The sequence below is a fragment of the Lipotes vexillifer genome, unplaced genomic scaffold (genome assembly GCF_000442215.2).
Source record: "Lipotes vexillifer unplaced genomic scaffold, Lipotes_vexillifer_v1.1 scaffold282, whole genome shotgun sequence".
Taxonomy (NCBI): Eukaryota; Metazoa; Chordata; class Mammalia; order Artiodactyla; family Lipotidae; genus Lipotes; species Lipotes vexillifer.
The window spans coordinates 52,382-73,081 of record NW_006775899.1 but is presented as its reverse complement, the minus strand read 5'-3'; the positions used below and the strand labels follow the sequence as shown (position 1 = coordinate 73,081).

The following is a 20,700-nucleotide window of genomic DNA, read 5'->3' as shown; positions in this document are numbered from 1 at the left end:
ATTGGTAACAATCAGAAGATTCTTGAATATCATCTTACTTTGAACTTTAGCTTGGAAGCCACCACTTCTCCCGTTGGTGTAATTATGGGAACATTTTCACAAATAATTCCATGATCCACATCAATAACTTTTCCTATAAGTTAAGGAAGAGTTTAAGTTTCAAAAGCTATCATGTGTTATTGCTAATTAAATAACAAAGTATAATGTAGCATAACAGATAAATTCACTATAAAGATAATTCACATTAATGAATCATAGAAATAAATGTAAATATAGATATCTATATCTAAAGAAAGTCTAATGTAAATTTGCACATTTTGATATATCTATTTGGAAAATCTTTCTCAGAAATATTATTTTACTGTAATACAATGTTAATATCATAATGAGAGCAAAGCTAAACTCTATCTGGTATAACCCAGCCACACTGTTTATAACTACTTATCTCTCTCAATTAAACTTTCCTATAGAAAAAAACACAGTTGCAAAAAGGAAATTAAGACATAGAAAATTATAATTTTTAAAACTATAATAACCAAACCAAATGATAGAATGATGGAGAACAGTATGACATTAGCTCTAATTCTGTTATTTGAATTTTAAATGCAAACAATTCATTCTGCCATATGTGCAGTTTCTAAAAATAATTCTAGACATTTTGTCCTAAATAAAAGTAGCATAATATTTTTTATGGTAATATTAGTCACTACTCCTCAAAATGCAGCACTAACTTTAGGAATAACTGTTTAAATAACTAAATGTTGGTTCCTTACATCTGTTCAAAGCTATCTTCTAAAAAACTTTGGTTCTGTTGATAAACATTTAAATATAGACAAAATATAAAAACATTTGAATTTAATACCTTTGATTTCCAGTGTCTCACTGAGGGGTAATTCTACGTTAACTCCACTCTTGCTATGGTTTTCAGACTCTTGCAAGACAGCAGTTCTCCTATAAATGCCTCTTTTTACTTCATCAAAGACCCAAAACATGTTGTATACTCGAGCAGTATAGCCTGCTAATTCAGTTATCTAAAACCAACATAGGGAGATAAAACAGTATACTCAAGACAGACTTTTAAACAAATATGCAATCATATAAGCTTCTTGATTTAATGTTAAAGATCCTATTTTATTATACATGAAAAGTAGATAGTACATCTGATAACTAAAACCAGTAACACTAAAAAACTTACCAAGAAAGCAGCATAGCAAGTCGACAGCTTAAGTTTGATTGGAATTAAAAAACACATAAAAATTATTAATTCACGTCAGGGTTCAAAGTGAAATGTAAAGACTTCAGAATATTAGTGAGACTTAAAAATCTTTCAATCAATTTTCTGATTTGGCCCCTGTTTGCATGAAAATTTGATTTCCAGAAATTAGAAGTTTTGTGAAAAGCTTAAATCCATTCAGTGAAATAATGATTCTTTATTTTGATATCTTTTTTCAATTAAAAATAGATTTTAAATAGAAGAAAAATGCATATTTTTCTTATTATGAAATGACATTTCTGAGTCAAACTGATTGTCAAAATTCCTAAGTTTGGCCAGAGAAAATACCCCTGCTAGTGGATACCAATATTGGGCGTGAGCTCAGTGAAAAGCTTTAAATCCTTTTCAGTCTAAATCCTACAAAATGCAGCTTCTTTTCAAGCCAAACATGATTTATATGCCCAAAGAAAAATATTAAATATGACCTTTTTTCTAGATGAGATTATAAGATGAGATAAATCTCTGCTTTAGTTCAAAAGGCTCAATAGAGTGGTATCTTGCTCCTATTCTGCCAGTTGTCCAATTTAGGTTGAATCTCTGCTGCTTTTCTATTAAAAGAACACCTTGTTATCAAGGTGACTCATCTGAAAGGTGACTCATGGCCTGTCAAGACCATCTTTCTCAATGAAAAGGAAGCAACAAAAACCATTCACTTACAGAACTGTTTAGTAGGAAATTGGTATCAATAAGCAAGGCATGTCACTAATAAATGTCTCTTAAACAATAAACTATGGACTAATACATTACCAACATTGTGTAAGATTTTTGTGTGCAAAACTTAAACAGTGAATGAGCAGGTATTATTGTTAAAAGCCTTCTACCACATGTCTCTACTGTGTGAGAGGTCTATAATTAGATTAGTATTTCATTTCTATATATTAATGTTATAGCTATTATATAAGATAATTTCTAAACTGTTATCTAGAAGAATCTCTTGAGTTCCCAAGTAGAGGAAATCAGAACTAAGGATTAACAAAATATGGCTCCAAAAGAAACCTAAGTAAATATAGTTGCATTAAAAAAATCCGAAACAAATGTGGAGGTCAATTAAAGAAAGGCAGGAGGCATTGAGTTAGTAGAACAGGATGCAGGGATGAATGGGCAAAGAGTGTCAAAAAAAAAAAAAGAAATGAGAATGTGACTGTGGACAAATTACTTTGGGATATAAGACAAGGGGTTTTGTCTAAAAAGAAACCTTGTTCCCTCTAGAGCTAGTGGAGAATCCATGATCCATTCATGTGCTTTCACAGGAGTAATAAGATTCTTTAGAAGTAAAAGTTCTATGATTCAATGCATATACAGGGAAAATGAAACAAAATGCAATAATTTCTTGTGTTGGAGACAATCTAGAAAAAAGATCTGATATTTTCCTTGTGACTTAGATAGCAAAGTGTTTGAATGTGAGATATATAAAAATTTTGATTTCTCATTTAATCTTAATAATAAGTAATTTATTAGCTGAAAAAGCTATCCCCAAAACTGTGTCTCCAGATTATCAAAATTACTATTTGAAAAAAACGTTTTAATTGAGTTGTCTTGCTTTGTGGTCCTAAACAACTGGTTTTACCTTTTTTAAAAAAAACCCAATTCAATAAATCAGTTGTTAAATGAGATTGAAAAGTTTTGTCAGCAAATCACAAACTTTGCAACTATCTTATATAATTTATTCAAGGATAATTTAATAGGTAACTAAATTTATAATGATGGTCTGGCAATTTATATTGATACAAAAGCCACAAGAGTAATTAATAGTGAGAATGACTGTCCATGGGAATATTATTTAATATCTGAATTGAATAAAGTGATTTTAAATCTTAACCCTGTGCTATCTGTAGGTCTTATTACCATTCTCTCAGCAAATATTTACTGACCATATACAATATTCCAAGCATTAAAATAAATATTAGGAATGTAAAGATGAATAAGATAGTTCCTGCTTTCCACTCAGGGTCTTATGCAAAAGATAGATAATTATAATGTGGTAAATAAAGCACCAGATGTACTATGAACACAGAGAAGGAAGACCCAGACTCTGCAGGGAAGTCAGAAAGAAAGTGGAATCATAAAAGGGTTTTTTATACATTGTTGGTAAGGCTTGACTTGTCCTGAAGTATAAAGTAAAAGTTTGCAAGGTATATAAGTAATATTATTGGCTAACACTTATTAAGGTGTTTACTATCACAACAACTCTACGAAGTGATCACTATCATTACCCCCATTTTACAGATGAAGAAACAGACACAAACAGGTCAAGTTCATATAATTTGTAAATACTGGAGCAAGAATTTAGATTTAGGCACTCTGGCTCCAAAATCCATACCAAAGGACATTTTAGTAAAATTTAAGAGCAAATATGTCATACTATAGACAGAAAAAGGAGTTGACAATTGAGAGTATAAAAACTGAAAGGTATTAGCAGCAATAGACTTGGGAGTTGTTGTCCTTTATCTTGATTATACCCTTAGCAATTTTTGGTAGAGAAAAGATGTTTCCAAAATAATAAACATATATGGTAATTTACATTTTTGCTTGATTTTCATATATCTTATTTTAATCAAATTGATAACAAGAAATGCAAGTACCTCTTTGTATGAAGACATAATCCTTTCAATAGCATCAGCTCCAGAGGCCAATAAATTTCGAGCAGTGGTAAATGCTTCTGTCCGCTCACTAACCATAGCTTGCTTTCGATCATCCTCTAGATCTAAAAGCAAATTACAAAACTGTTGAATTTTTTAAGTAACTAAATTTTTTGCTTTGTACTGAGACTGTGACTAAAACAACCGTATGAAAATTTTTCATTAGTATCAGCATTTCCTAGGAATTAATGAATTATTTAAAAAATAGTGTTTATACCAGATTTTATTTAAATCTTCCTTTGTCTCATAATCTAGCTCTGTCTACCTGTTTCAACTTTCACCCTCCAGTTTAGCAACACCCCAACCATGCAATATTCTGCTTACTCTCTGGTATTTGCATATATAATATTTTCTGACTTTAATATACTTTCTTTTTTGCCAAGCTCTCTCTTAAAAGGTTAACTCTTTAGTACAGGTTTCCCTGGGAACCCTTGTCTGGGTTTTCCAGTGGACTATAAGTTCTTTAAGGGGCAAGACTGTATTTTATTCATTATTCTTAGTACTCACCAGAGTGTCTAGAACATAGTACTCCTTAATGTGTATTGAATGGATGGATGGATAGATAGATAAATATCCTAAATTACTGTCAATGCAGAATTATGGTTAAAAGCCAGAAGTCAGACTAGGTTAGAGTCCAGACTCTACTACATATTGGCAAGTAGTAAGGTTAGTAGAGCAAGCCACTAATCTTCTCCATGCTACTTTCTCATGTATAAATGAGGGAAATAATAGTATTATCTCAAACAATTCTATCTCAGAGGGTTGTTGTGAGATTTAAAGGGGAAATGTAAACAAAGTGTTAGCCTAATCCATAGTTTATAATAATTGCTCTTAAATGTTAGGTGTTATTATTTTCTCTAAGTGTTATTGTTATTATTGCATATCTACTCCATTTAGTATTATTCTTTAAAATTATTCTTTCCAGGTCATTACTTTAATCTTGGCATCAGTTTGATTCTCTATCCAGTCTTTCTATGGATTATCACCAAAATTCTAAATCGAAAGCTGTAAATTAATGAAGAAATTAGAATAATATAAATAGCCATGAGCCCACTTTGCTATTTATTTTGCTTGGATTTATCTCAGTGAAAAGGGTTTTCTTTTTTCTCCATGACATGCAAATATTTAACATGTGCCCTGCTATAACTACCAGATACTTTACTTGCTCATAGACAGCTCAGCTGAGTTTGAAAGAGATCCATCCATAATATAAGGTAAAATTCACTCAGCAGATATTTACTGAACAGCAGGATTTACAAGAAGTTAGGCAAGGTGTTACAGGATACGCAAGGATTAAATGTAATTTTCAGATTCTTTCCTTAGGAAGCTTACAGTTTGATAGGAGAAAGAAGACAAGTTCTCAAATAACAATGCAGGGCAGCCTATGAGGAGAGTTAATATGACACATTTGAAGGATGCAAAAATAATTTCTCTGCAAGAGACAAGAAATGCTTCATGGAGGAGTAGACTGGGAGTGAGGCCTTGAAGACTGCATACAATTTTAAAAGATCACAAGTACAGCATAAGCAATGTCTCAAAGAAGGGAAATTTCAAGCAATGCCAATTGAATAATAACCTGGTCAAGTTACAGTATGGGTTGGTGTTAAGCACTGATTTTACTTGAGTATCAGAAAAACCATGAGTTCATGGGGACCTCCTAGCTTGAGAGTTAAGTACTGCTATAGAAAACTATCTTTAGTTCCCTTGAAGTTAGTCTGTTTCCTTGAAGAATGAAAAAAGAAAGGCTTTGACTGTTAGTATAAGTGATGAGAGAAAGACATGAATGGCTAAAAAGGCTGGGAACAGAATGTAGTTATTATTAAACACATTTAAATGTGTGATAAAATTTAGATAGCCACAAAAAATTAACAAAGGATTCTTGCAAGCTACCAAAATAGTAACTGCTGTATCAGTTAAAGTGCTAAGAATAGTTTTGGCTCAGAGAATCTGGCTGATGATCTAAAATAATTATGGGATTTTACGAATTTGGGTTAAAAGGGGTTTGAATAATAGCTTTCACTGATAGTCTCTGTTAAGAAGAAATAAAACTGATCAGAAGAAAAAGCACTACAATACTGCAGCTTGTGAAACAAAAAAACACATTCACAGAAAGACAGACAAAATGAAAAGGCAGACAACTATGTACCAGATGAAGGAACAAGATAAAACGCCAGAAAAACAATTAAATGAAGTGGAGATAGGCAACGTACCAGAAAAAAAATTCAGAATAATGACAGAGAAGATGATCCAGGACCTTGTAAAAAGAATGGAGGCAAAGATTGAGAAGATACAAGAAATGTTTAACAAAGACCTAGAAGATTTAAAGAATAAACACATAGAAGAACTAAAGAACAAACAAACAGAGATGAATAGTACAATAACTGAAATGAAAAATACACTAGAAGGAATCAATAGCAGAATAACTGAGGCAGAAGAACAGATAAGTGACCTGGAACACAGAATGGTGGAATTCACTGCCATAGAATAGAATAAAGAAAAAAGAATGAAAAGAAATGAAACAGCCTAAGAGACCTCTTGGATAACATTAAACGCAACAACATTTGCATTACAGGGGTCCCAGAAGGAGAAGAGAGAGAGAAAGGACCCGAGAAAATATTTGAAGAGATTATAGTTGAAAACTTCCCTAACATGGGAAAGGAAATAGCCACCCGAGTCCAGGAAGCACAGAGAGTCTCAGTAAGGATAAACCTAAGGAGAAACATGCTGAACACATAGTCACCAAATTGAAAAAAATTAAAGACAAAGAAAAATTATTAAAAGCAACAAGGGAAAAATGACAACTAACATACAAGGGAACTCCCATAAGGTTAACAGCTGATTTCTCAGCAGAAACTCTACAAGCCAGAGGGAGTAGCATGATATATTTAAAGTAATGAAAGGGAAGAACCTACGACCAAGACTACTATACCTGACAAGGATCTCATTCAGATTTGACGGAGAAAGCAAAAGCTTCACAGACAAGCAAAAGCTAAGAGAATTCAGCACCACCAAACCAGCTCTACAACAAATGCTAAAGGAACTTCTCTAAGCAGAAAACACAAGAGGAGAAAAGGACCTACAAAAACAAACCCAAAATAATTAAGAAAATGGTAATAGGAACATACATATCAATAATTACCTTAAATGAGAATGGATTAAAAGTTCCAACCAAAAGACACAGGCTCACTGAATGGATACAAAAACAAGACCCATATATATGCTGTCTACAAGAGACCCACTTCAGACCTAGGGACACATAAGGATGGAAAGTGAGGGGATGGAAAAAGATGTTCCATGCAAATAGTAATCAAAAGAAAGTTTGAGCACCTATGCTCATATCAGATAAAATAGACTTTAAATTAAAGAGTGTTACAAGAGAAAAGGAAGGACACTACATAATGATCAAGTGATCAATCCAAAAAGAAGATAAAACAATTATAAATATAAATGCACCCAAAATAGGAGCACCTCAATACATAAGGCAAATGCTAATGGATATAAGAGAGGAAATCAACAGTAACACAAAAATAGTGGGGGACTTTAACACCTTACTTACACCAATGGACAGATCATCCATACAGAAAATTAATAAGGAAACAGAAACTTTAAATGACACAATAGACCAGATAGCTTTAATTGATATTTATAGGACATTCCATCCAAAAACAGCAGATTACACTTTCTTCTCAAGTGCACACAGAACATTCTCAAGGATAGATCACACTTTGGGTCACAAATCAAGCCTTGGTAAATCTAAGAAATTTGAAATCATACCAAGCATCTTTTCTGACCACAATGCTACGAGATTAGAAATGAATTACAGGGAAAAAATTGTAAAAAACCCACAAACACAAGGAGGCAAAACAATATGTTACTAAATGATCAAGAGATCACTGAAGAAATCAAAGAGGAAATCAAAACCTACCTAGAAACAAAAAACAATGGAAATACAATGATCCAAAACCTATGGGATGCAGCAAAAGCAATTCTAAGAGGGAAGTTTATAGCTATATAAGCCTACCTTGGGAAATAAGAAAAATCTCAAATAAACAATCAGCTTTACATCTAAAGGAACTAGAGAAAAAACAAACAAAACCCAAAGTTAGGAGAAGGAAAGAAATCATAAAGATCAGATCAGAAATAAATGAAATAGAAACAAAGAAAACGATAGCAAAGATCAATAAAACTAAAAGCTGATTCTTTGAGAAGATAAACACACTTGATAAATCTTTAGCCAGACTCATCAAGAAAAAGAGTGAGAGGACTCAAATCAATAAAATTAGAAATGAAAAAGGAGAAATTACAACGGACACCACAGAAATACAAAGCATCATAAGAGACTACTACAAGCAACCCTATGCCAATAAAATGGATGGAAGAAATGGACAAATTCCTAGAAAGGTATAACCTTCCAAGACTGAACCAGGAAGGAATAGAAAATATGAACAGGCCAATCACAAGTAATGAAACTGAAACTATGATTACAAATCTTCCAACAAACAAAAGTCCAGGACCAGATGGCTTCAAATGTGAATTCTATCAAACATTTAGAGAAGTGCTAACAGCCATCCTTTTCAAACTCTTCCAAAAGTTACAGAGGAAGGAACACTCCCAAACTCATTCTATGAGGCTACCATCACCCTGATACCAAAACCAGACAGAGATACTACAAAAAAGGAAAATTACAGACCAATATCACTGATGAATATAGATGCAAAAATCCTCAAAAAAATACTAGCAAACAGAATATAAAAACATATTAAAAGGATCATACACCATGATCAAGTGAGATTTATCCCATGAACGCAAGGATTCTTAAATATACACAAATCAACCAATGTGATGCACCATATAAACAAATTGAAGAATAAAACCAGTATGATCATCTCAATAGAGTCAGAAAAACCTTTTGATATAATTCAACACCCATTTATGATAAAAACTCTCCAGAACGTGGGCATAGAGGGAACCCACCTCCACATAATAAAGGCCATATATGACAAACCCACAGCAAACATCATTCTCAATGGTGAAAAACTGAAAGCATTTCCACTAAGATCTGGAAAAAGACAAGGATGTCCACTATTATTCAACATAATTTTGGAAGTCCTAGCCACAGCAATCAGAGAAGAAAAAGAAATAAAAGAAATACAAATTGGAAAAGAAGTAAAACTGTCACTGTTTGCAGATGACATGATTTTATACATAGAGAATCCTAAAGATGCCACCAGAAAACTACTAGAGCTTATCAATGAATTTGGTAAAGTAGCAGGATACAAAATTAACACACAGAAATCTCTTGCATTCCTATACACTAACAATGAAAGATCAGAAAGAGAAATTAAGGAAACAATCCCATTCACCATTGCAACAAAAAGAATAAAATACCTAGGAATAAACCTACCTAAGGAGGTAAAGACTTGTACTCAGAAAACTATAAGACACTGATGAAACAAATCAAAGTGGACACATATACACTACCAAATATAAAATAGCTAGTGGGAAGCAGCCGCATAGCACAGGGAGATCAGTTCCGTGCTTTGTGACCATCTAGAGGGGTGGGATAAGGAGGGTGGGAGGTAGACACAAGAGGGAGAAGATATGGGGATATATGTATATGTATAGCTGATTCACTTTGTTATAAAGCAGAAACTAACACACCATTTTAAAGCAATTATACTCTAATAACGGTGTTAAAAAAAAAGATGACACAAACAGATGGAGAGATATATCATGTTCTTGGATTGGAAGAATCAGTACTGTGAAAATGACTATACTACCCAAAGCAACCTACAGATTCAATGCAATCCCTATCAAATTACCAGTGGCATTTTTCATAGAACTAGAACAAAATATTTCACAATTTGTATGGAAATTCAAAAGATCCCCAATAGTGAAAGCAATCTTCAGAAAGAAAAACAGAGCTGGAGGAATCAGGCTCCCTGACTTCAGACTATACTACAAAGTTACAGTAATCAAGACAGTATGGTACTGGCACAAAAACAGAAATATAGATCAATGGAACAGATAGAATGCCCAGAGATAAAACCACACAACTATGGTCAACTAATCTATGACAAAGGAGGCAAGGATATACAATGGAGAAAAGACTGTCTCTTTAATAAGTGGTCCTGGAAAACTGGACAGCTACATGTAAAAGAATGAAACTAGAGCACTTCCTAACACCATACACAAAAATAAACTCAAAATGGATTAAAGATGTAAATGTAAGACCGGACACTCTAAAACTCTTAGAGGAAAACATAGGAAGAACACTCTTTGACATAAATCACACAAGATCTTTTTTGACCCACCTCATAGAGTAATGGAAAAAAAACAAAAATAAACAAATGAGACCTACTGAAACTTAAAAGCTTTTGCACAGCAAAGGAAACTATAAACAAGACAAAAAGACAACCCTCAGAATAGGAGAATATATTTGCAAACAAATCAATGGACAAAGGATTAATCTCCAAAATATACAAACAGCTCATGCAGCTCAATATTAAAAAAAGAAACAACCCAATCAAAAAGTGCGCAGAAGACCTAAGTAGACATTTCTCTAATCAAGACATACAGATGGCCAAGAGGCACATGAAAAGCTGCTCAACATCACTAATTAGAGAAATGCAAATCAAAACTACAATGAGGTATCACCACACACTGGTTAGAATGGCCATCATCAAAAAATCTACAAACAATAAATGCTGGAGAGGGTGTGGAGAAAAGGGAACCCTCTTGCACTGTTGGTGGGAATGTAAATTGATCCAGCCACTATGGAGAACAGTATGGAGGTTCCTTAAAAAACTAAAAATTGAACTATCATATACCCAGAAAAAAACATAATTCAAAAAGACACATACACCCCAGTGTTCATTGCAGCACTATTTACAATAGCCAGGTCATGGAAGCAACCTAAATGCCCATTGATAGATGAATGGATAAAGAAGATGTGGTACACATATACAATGGAATATTACTCAGCCAAACAAAGGAATGAAAATGGGTCATTTGTAGAGATATGGATGGACCTAGAGACTGTCATACACAGTGAAGCAAGTCAAAAAAAGAAAAACAAATATCGTCTATTAATGCATGTATGTGGAATCTAGAAAAATGGTACAGATGAACTAGTTTGCAAGGCAGAAATAGAGACACAGGTGTAGAGAACAAACATACGGGCAACATGGGGAGAAAGCCCAGGGGTTGTGGTGGTATGAATTGGGAGATTGGGATTGACATATATACACTAATATGTATAAAACAGATAACTAATAAGAACCTACTGTATAAAAATAAATAAATAAATAAAAAGAAATAACACTAGCACAGATGGACAGGTGTTTGGTATGGCATGGTAATTTCTATGTTGCTTTGGCAGACTATTATCTACTGGGTTTTCTCCATGCTTTTAAAATTACAAATTTGTAACAAAATTACAAATAGCTCTGGAAAGACTTCATTTGACTTATTCTACTGGTTTTTCTTTGGCAAGTAGTTTGAGAGCAGTGCAAGAGTATTTTGTCATGCACACATTAGAGAATAACTTCTATGACAAGGCCAGATTCCTTAGTGTCAGAGATATAAATTCATGACCTAAAGCACTCGCCTATTTTGTATCCTAGGTAAACATATTTCATTTTCCTCACCAAATATTTAAAATATTTTTTCAAAAGTTCCACATTTAAGGATTTAATAGTTAACATATCTGCTCATTTTACTGCTACTTTTCATCACTGCTAATAATAAGTATGTACTGAAACATAGTCACATCTGTTGCTATTTCACTGAAAAGATGAGAAAGAATTTTATAATTCAGGTTTAAGTCTATTAATTTTTAAAAGTTAAAAAAGTAGGCTATTCTTTTGTACTTTTATCCTTGGCTTTTATAATCTGAGTTTATTTAATTTCATTTACATTTTACCTTTGTCATCTTGACAAAACTCAGCAAAAACTATAGCCTTACCCTACTTCATACCATATATAAATATCAACTCTAAATAGATTGATGATATCAATGTGAAATGAAAAACCAATAAATTTCTAAAAGATAAAATTGGAGAGTACCTTTATGACCTTAGGTTAGACAAATGTTTCTTAAACAGGACATAAAACCATTAACCACAAAGAAAATGATTGATAAATTGAACTATATTAAAATGATAACTTCTCTTGGACACTGTTAGGAGACTGAAAAAGGAAGAATCAAGTGGGAAAAGATATTTGAGATTTTGTGTGTGTGTGTCTGACAAAAGACTTATTACAGAATACATAACAGCTCTCACAAATCAATAAGAAAAAAACAGATAAGCTAATTTAAAATTAATTTTAAAAATTATCAGCACTTCATAAGAACAGCTATCCAAATGGCCAATAAATGAATAAAAAGTGCTTAATCTCATTAGTCATCAAAGAAATGAAAACTAAGACCACAGTAAAGTACCACTATACACTCTCCATATGCTGAAGCTGAAAAATACCTAAACGAAAAAGACTGATGTCAAACATTGACAAAGATGTGGAGCGACTAGAATGCTCATGCATACTATACGATACTATTTATAGAAGATTCAAAAACCAGCAAATATTAATGAATGGTCAGTAAAATAATGATCTTTGCTGTGGCATGGCAAGGACAGGAGTAAGTGGAGTTGGGGAGGGGGGCTAATGATGAGGATAGGACTGGGAAGGGGTATGGAGGCTTCTGGGATAAAGGTAAGGTTCTATTTCTTCTGAGTCGTGATTATGTATATGTCTTAACTTTGTGACAATTGGTTGAGGGGTACACTAATGATTGTGTCTTGTTGACATATGTGTTATACTTTAAAAATCATAACTACATATATGCATAGCTACTTACAGCTAAAAGTATGTCTTTGATATATATTGATAATTACTGTTATTGGTCAACAGGAGAGTAATCATATCTAAACTGACCTATAATATAATATTTTATTTGAATAATTTGACATTGGAATATGAGACATACTAATACAGCAGGAGCTATGGATATAATCTTGTTGCAGGTACATTTTGAGAATACAAACATCACCCATGTTACTAGGGTGATGGGTAGAATATAGTTCTATTCCTAAGAACAGTATCTCTCAGTTGCTACTTCTGATGTGCCACCTCACACTAGCAGATTACCAACACTGGCAGTGCCAGTGGCTTAGCTGCTCTCTTCCCTACTCGTTAGGTGTCTGTAATAAGGTATGGCAGGAGAGACCTATAAGTAGCTTTCCCTGGCCTTGCCCAGAACTGCTCTTGATATAAACAGAAGAAAAGTGGAAGTGGCCTATAACATTAAACAACTGAGATTATAGCTCCCAAGTAACTATTTTCTTCACATAATTTCAGTCTTTCTCTTAATATGAAGCAAATAAAGGGGTAATGTCCTCTATAAAGATAATAGAGATGATACAAAATCAACTACTTCAATGCCTTTTTCAACCATTTGCTCCCATGATTACTTGGTCTCAAATAAGTTAAGTCCCTTATAGAATAAGTTCCAATATAGCTAATATAGAGGCAGCATAGTGAAGGGAAAAAAAGCAATGCACAAGGAATTACATAATGTCTTTTATCCTTAGTGCTTCCACTAACCATTTGTATGATCTTAGGCATGCCTAGGGCTCCAGACTAGATCACCTGTAAGCTCCGCTTCTGACATGAAAATGACATGATACCATATGCAGTTTTGTAATGTGAAGTTGAATATAAATATAATCCTGTCCTTACCACAAGATTTTACTTAAAGTTGTAGCTAGATGGTGTAACCAATCTACTCCAGAACTGTTTTTCTTTTCTCCTCTCAAACAATTTATGTAGGCTATTCCTCCTATTTGCATCTTTACCTCCAACTTACTAATCACTTTCAAATGCCTTGCTCTTTTAACAATGATCAGGCCAGCAAACATCTATTGAGCATTTCCTATGATGCAGGCATTGCTCTAAATTTTACACATGGGATCTTCTTTAATCTTCATAGCAACGCTGCTATAATTTCCCCCATCTTGGAAATGGGGAAACTGAAGCACAAAAAGGTTAAATGATTTGTTCAAGGTCACAGCCCAATAAGCAAAAGAGCCAGCATTTGAACCCAGGCAATCTGATACCAGAACCCGCACAGTAAGAGTGTAATAAATATTAACTGTTGCTTCCACCTAAATTCTTACTATTTGCCATGGACTGTTTCAAGGCACATGAAATACGTTATTTATAATTTCATAACAATTCTGTAAAATATATATTATTATTCCTATAGTTAAGAAAGGAAAACTGAGGCATATAAAGTTTCTGTAACTTTCTTAAGGATGGATAACTACTAAATAGCAGAGTCAAGATTTGAACAGTGGCCTGTTTCTTCCTTTACTCTTCTTTCTTTCCTCTTTTCTGCTTTTTCTCCCTTTCCTCTTTGCCATCCCTCTTATTCATCCATTTTTTTCCATCTATTTTTGCATTAAAATATGTACTATCATGTGCTTAATTTATCTCTAATGTAAGAGACAACTCAGGGCATTAGTATAAATTAAGATTGAAGACTAGATTAGGATAGATAGTATTTAATTCCAAGACCTAAAGCCTCAAAGATAATATCATTATCTAAAAAAAAACTTAATTATTTTGTCTGAGTAAAATGATAACTTAGTGTTTTCATGTGGTATGTCATCATAAGTCAAATATATTTCATAAATACATACATAAGAACATTATAAGCATACACACAGTAACCTTAGAAATTATAGAAGATATCAAGACACACTCTCTTAATATTATCATATGAATTCATTTTATTCTTCTATGAAATTCTTACATTGCTTTTCTTTTTATAAAATTTTCTTTTGAAAAGAAGCTTTAAGAATTATTTTGTTTCACTTGCATCAATGTGATTATTATCACAATTTCAATCTAAAATTTTAATGCTGTTTCTTTAATTTACTATTGTATTTTCAAGATTTGTAGGACTTATTTTTAAATATTTTATTACATCACCTACAGAAGATTGTTAGATTGTTTGCATACATTGTTTACTTCTTACTGGTCTCTGTGGGGTTAATTTGTCACCATTAATAGCTGCATTTTCTCTGTTCTATGTTGAATACTCCAGGGTTTTCTAATAAGACCAGTTCTTCCAAAGACTAACAGAACAACACCATAATTTTGTCACTGGGGTAGTTTCTAATATACATTATACATGAAACTTTTAAAATATCCATACACTGATGGATAGATATTCACTATGAATATCTGACAATTTTGTTAAATTTCTTAGTAAAACTAATCTTAAGATCATACATTTTTGTCTTCTTTTCTCTAATACTCTTTTGAAAAAGCAATTTATTTTATTTCATTATGAAAGGATTAAATCTAAAAATACTAACAATGCCTTTTTCAATAGAAGCTTTTAAAAATGATTAAAACGAATTTTGAAAACATTAAATAAACAGATAAAATTCAGTTTTCCTAGTGGTCTAAATACACTATTAGACAGTTGAGTTGCACAGTACATTTGGTATATGTATAGCACTTACCACAAGGGATTGACAAATCCTACTTTACCAAAATGAACAATTTTAGGTTAAGAATGACTCAAATTTGACAGGTGTTTTTGTGAGAATTGGTAAAGCATTAAAGCACTGTTTTAAAATATTAAAGCATATGGTAATTTTTTACTTGTTTTTATTGGATGACTTCAAACAAATAACTATTAATACTTAGTTCTACACCAAAAATAACTGTAAAATAGTGTGAATTCTGTTACATTTTTCTTAGTGTTGCCTTTTGTTTTCTAGGCAATAATTGTCACCATGTCAATGTTCTTGATACATGCTCTTGATACATTATTCTACTAAATCCTCACCACCCCACTCTGAAGTAGCCTTTCTGATTCTCATTTTACAGATGAGGAAACTGAGGTTTAGACAGTTTAATTAACATGACTAAAAGGACACAGACAGAAAGAGGGAAAGTAAAGACTTGAGCAAAGCTCTGTCTCACCACAAAGCCCATGTTTTTGTCTAGCTCCTTCAACACTAAGACCAATTTTGGTCAAGTGGTTTTTAAAGAGGGGGGGGAATATTTTACTTTGGAAAAAGAGAGGAAAATGCTGCTTCTTTAATTAATCTCCCTTTGTCCTGCCAATTAAAACCCAAACTCCCATCTCAAGTATTACATAACATTTTAATATTGTCCTCCTTGTCTTTATCTTTCTTAGTTGTTCCAAAGGATGAAAAATGTTGATAAAAAAAAACACTGGGACAGTGGTAGGATAGAATTAGACCCCTGAAACTTGACAATCCCTATCCCCACAATACCACCAAATAGGAGGTTTTCTATATTACCTACAAGTAGAGGAGACCTTGTTCCATGGCATGAAGCTCTCCCTGAAATAGTATTATTAGTTGTCTTATGTAGTCAATCAACTATTCAAATCACAAATCAGGGCAGATCTAGTTATAGAATATTTATAGACTAAATGCATTCTACGTGCAGAACTGAAATTTACAACATATGGGGAGACTTTCTATTATACTCCTTTTGAATGTATTAATTTGTGTTGAGTTGAACTGTAAACTAGAGAATCATTCTATATTAGGCAGTATAATTAAAATTGCTCAAGATCATCTCCCAAAAACACTACATCAGAGGTTTCTGAAATATCACAGAACTGGAAAGGTCTTTTGAGTCACTTCTTTCATATTGCTGGTCTTATTACTGGATGTTGCAAAGTCTGCCATTGTTTCTGATCATTAAGGACTATAGAATGATAACTACACAATTCACTGACATAACTCCAGCAGTGACACCTTAAAGAGAAATAATCAGAAACATATATTTAATATTAAGCATAAATGCCATTACCACCATCTGCAAAGCCAGTTGCAGTGATAATAGGTAGAGCCACCATAATTAGTCCACTGCTGCTCCAAACATACTTCATCAAGAATTGCTCTATCATAATGTACCACAAACGTTTGGATAAAATGAGGTTCATCTGATTTGCTAAAGCTTTGTAACTTTTCTGGAGTTGCTTCATTTCTACCTATGGAGAGAAAAAGAGATAAGAATTAACCTAGTATGAACTATAAAAATAAATAACGTATGTTTGAGGACTTTCTTTAAAGATAATTACATATTATTTTGTTTTACTTAGTATACTATTATCTGTGATTCTAACAACCAATAAATACAGATTAATGTCAGAATTAGTCATTACTTAGTTGAAATCACACCTGTATTATTTTTTAAATGTCTGATATTCAGTAAATATAATGTTAAATATAAATATATACAAGTGATTTATACTTATGTTTTCAAATTTATATGTATAAGATGTTAAAATTAAATGATATTCCATAAGACATGAATAAACAGTTAGAACCTTATCCTTTTTGATTACAGCAAAAATATCTGAAAATAAACACATGACATGTATATGTGTAATTAGACTCCACTTTTGAATTAACTCAATTTACTGGGTTTTGTCTTAAATGCAAGAAGCCTACAACATGCTATAATTTATATCACTGAGCTCAGTGATTCAAGAATGACATAAATATGATTACTACAACATATTAAGCCAATTTTCAAGTGGGAATAGAAGTCCTAAATTTGCTTTAAACTTTCTTCTTCAGATTGGTACTACTATAAAATTTCTTTTTTTGTTGTTATCGATGATGTTTCAAAATTAAATAATTCTGCTTTTTAATTATAATACCATTTCAACTTTAGAATAACTTACTATTTCATTTGCCAAGTCATTTGTATTAAGATTTCAGATGCATCACCTTAAAAAGTCTTTAATGTACTGCAAATTTATGTAATCAGGTTAACTATTTAAGGGACCTGCTTAATGTTGAAAATCTTTAATATTTAAAAATAATATTCTGGAGCTCCTTTTTTCCTCTTCATCTCTAATCTTAGCTTTTCCCTCTAAGCTAGACAAAATTTCATTTCACTACCTTTTTTAATTTGTGTCAAAATATGGTACTGAACATTAAGAGTAATGGAAATGCCATTTGTAAGCCACTCTCCTGCACTTCTTAGAACTGAGGAACTCTATCATGGACCAGGCATGCAAAACTGTCACACCTGTCTTTCATATGAAAGCACTTTTTTTTCCTCTTGATAAACAAACAAACAAACAATACCATCCTAGATTTTCCATCTCAGTGGAAGTATGTTTACTTAGTTTCTAAACATATATTTTCTTCAATGTTCTAGGACCGTCTACTTAGGATTTGTTTTAAGAAAATGCTTTAGAGATAATTCTGAGCATATTTGGATAACAGACTAAGTAGACTTTTTTAGAATGCTGAAAATGTTATTTTCATGAAATGTTAGAAAAGTTTGCACTCTACATATAATTAACAGCTTGTGATTAAAAAGGGTAATGAAGCATATATTTTAATACAGGTTTGAATGTCATAAGAATCTAAAACCCTAAAGAAGTGGGTCCATCAACAGTACAACAGATGGTATCTAGCACTGCAGTGGCAGCTTGAACAGTCTCACATTTCACCCGTCACCTTAATTTCTTTCTTACCTTATGTCCTCTGTAGAAGGCAATTTCTTCAACATTGGCTATAATTCTGGAGTGCACATACCGCAAATAGCCTTTCCTACGAGCTTCTTCAGCCACCAATTTACCAAATTTGGGAGAGCAGGCTTTTAACACTTTAGCAGTGGCATATACCACAAGCCCTGCTAAAAGGGTGGGCCCAATTGGGCTTGCTCCTCTGGATGTAGCAGTCTTGATGAGCGTATAGGAAGTCAGGATTACATCTAAAATAGGTTTGGTCAGATTGGAATACAAGTGAGCCACAGATTGAGAGAACATCATAATATCCTCAGTAAGAGACTGGTCAGGGTTTGCCAGCCTCCCATCCATATTGATCACCTTATAATAAGTCTGATTTGTAAAATAGGTTTCATAGGCATGGTCGACTAGGCGAGTTCTGAAGGCCAAGGCCAATTTGCCCTCTAGGTACCTTATTGCACTGTTGACAAAGGTGGCAGGGATGGCAATCATAAGCCACTTGATTAATTTGATGATGAAAGTCCGAGGCTTCTTTTCCACAATGCTTTTCACGATTTTTCCATCCAAACCAGCTACATAGATAGACAGAAAGGTTCTTGAGATTAGAGCTACCGAGTGGAGGCAGAGCCATCCTGTCTCAGTGGTCACAAGTTTTGGGAAGAGAATTTTCCGAAGTTCTAGTAGCTGTTTGAAAAAATCTGCATTCACTCCAGGCGAAGGTTTTTTACAAGTGGCCTCGGTGCAATGCAGTATTTCTCTATTCTCTGCAGCCGGGTAAGCTTCTTTTTTCTTCCAGTGGCCAGATTGCTTTAAACGCTTGCCAATGATGGGACAGAGGGTTTTCAGAGCATATGCTGCAGCCACCACGCAGGCAGCCCTTTTAGCAGTCCTCGATCTGGTCCATTTCACTCGATCAGCTGCTGCATTTAGCATATGTATCATTTTCCCAGTTACCCAAACCGGCTTCAGAAAGAATTGGTTTTAAAAGATCATGCTCCCCGGGAATCCCAAGCAAATGTTTCAGAAAGTTCTATAGCGTTCCATACTCTGCAGCGTTTCTCCTCTTCTGTTTTTTTGTTTTTATTTTTTAAGATTTTTTTCTGTGACATGCAGCACAGCTCAGACTCCACTGCGTCTAGTGGGGATGATTCCCTCAGAAGCTCAAGCTGCACCAAGCAGCCCCAAGCTCCTCCCTCTCAGGCCCCTCATTGGCTGTAGGGGCGACGGGACCCCTGGAATCCTCGCCGCTTTCCTTTGAACCTTGAAAATGAAGAGAGAGCAAAACGAATTACATCCTTAAACAGTTCAGAGAGTTAAATGTCTATTTTTGGAGAGGTCGAATCAGGGCAGCTGCTGGCGACAAAACCTGCCCTAGCGACTGAGCATGCTCAGCGTCACTTAGAAACCCACAGAAGTTTCAGAAAATACATCACTTCTCTAAGGTTTCAGCAGATACCACAGAGGAAGAGCAAAAAGAAAGAGAGATTTCTAAGAGCTAAAAAACGAATGAGGGAGGAGGAACTGGGGAGATGAGGTAAGAGGGACAAGAGGATCAACATGTAATGAAAAGGGTATGGAATGAATCTGAAAGGGAGAAAGATGAAAGTGACAAATGGGAGGGGCACTGGAAAAAAACAAAGTATCAAGTACTTGGATCTGTTTTTCTGCACTCCTCCCTCCCCCATTAAATTTTTTTTTTCCGTCTCTGTAATTTCACATGAAGTCCCAGAACCTATCAGACAAGTCGAGCCTATTTTCTGGTAAATAAATAGGAGATAAGTATAATAGAAAATAATTCTTTGCTATGCGTCCATTCCAAAGTTTACTTGTCCTTATAATGAAAATCTTCCAGCCCCATAATTGCTATTTTTAGCAATAGAGACCTGATGCATTGGTGATTATTTACAAGGTGACTATTAAATAAATGAGAGCAGTGTTTCACTTCTACCACCCCCTTGTGTCCTTTAGAGTTGTTACTTGGAGGTATGTTACTTTATAATCAAAAGTTAACCATTTGGGAATCAAACAGGAGTTAGATGGTAGAAATAGCTTCTCCAGGATCTTACCTCATTTTGCAAGAATTTTTGTCTTTTGTAAGCTTTTGCTTTGTTTGTTTTGTTTAGGTTTACAGATAATCTACTGGCTACTTCCCATTTCCATTTTGATTATTTGATAAAAATCAAAAGTGTTTTAAAAAATTCTCTACATCCCTAATGGAGAACTTAGCTGCTAAACAGTCAAGCAAA

At 33.5% G+C, this 20,700-nt stretch overlaps 1 protein-coding gene across 2 annotated transcripts in view; it reads right to left on the bottom strand.

Moving 5' to 3' along the window:
- The window catches only part of ABCD2 (ATP binding cassette subfamily D member 2), an 86,832-nt gene extending 67,002 nt beyond the window's left edge, over nucleotides 1–19,830 (bottom strand). The window contains exons 1-5 of one of the 2 annotated variants that reach the window (XM_007450235.1): nucleotides 18,461–19,830; nucleotides 16,777–16,957; nucleotides 3,856–3,971; nucleotides 863–1,031; nucleotides 39–133 (exon numbers count right to left, since the gene is read on the bottom strand). In XM_007450235.1, the coding sequence (XP_007450297.1) occupies nucleotides 39–133; nucleotides 863–1,031; nucleotides 3,856–3,971; nucleotides 16,777–16,957; nucleotides 18,461–19,396 (1,497 nt within the window). In that variant the 5' untranslated portion in view covers nucleotides 19,397–19,830. Of the gene's footprint in view, nucleotides 1–38; nucleotides 134–862; nucleotides 1,032–3,855; nucleotides 3,978–16,776; nucleotides 16,958–18,460 lie in introns of both variants that reach the window. The other variant, XM_007450236.1, reaches the window with a different exon arrangement.
- Between the last annotated feature and the right edge of the window lie 870 nt (nucleotides 19,831–20,700).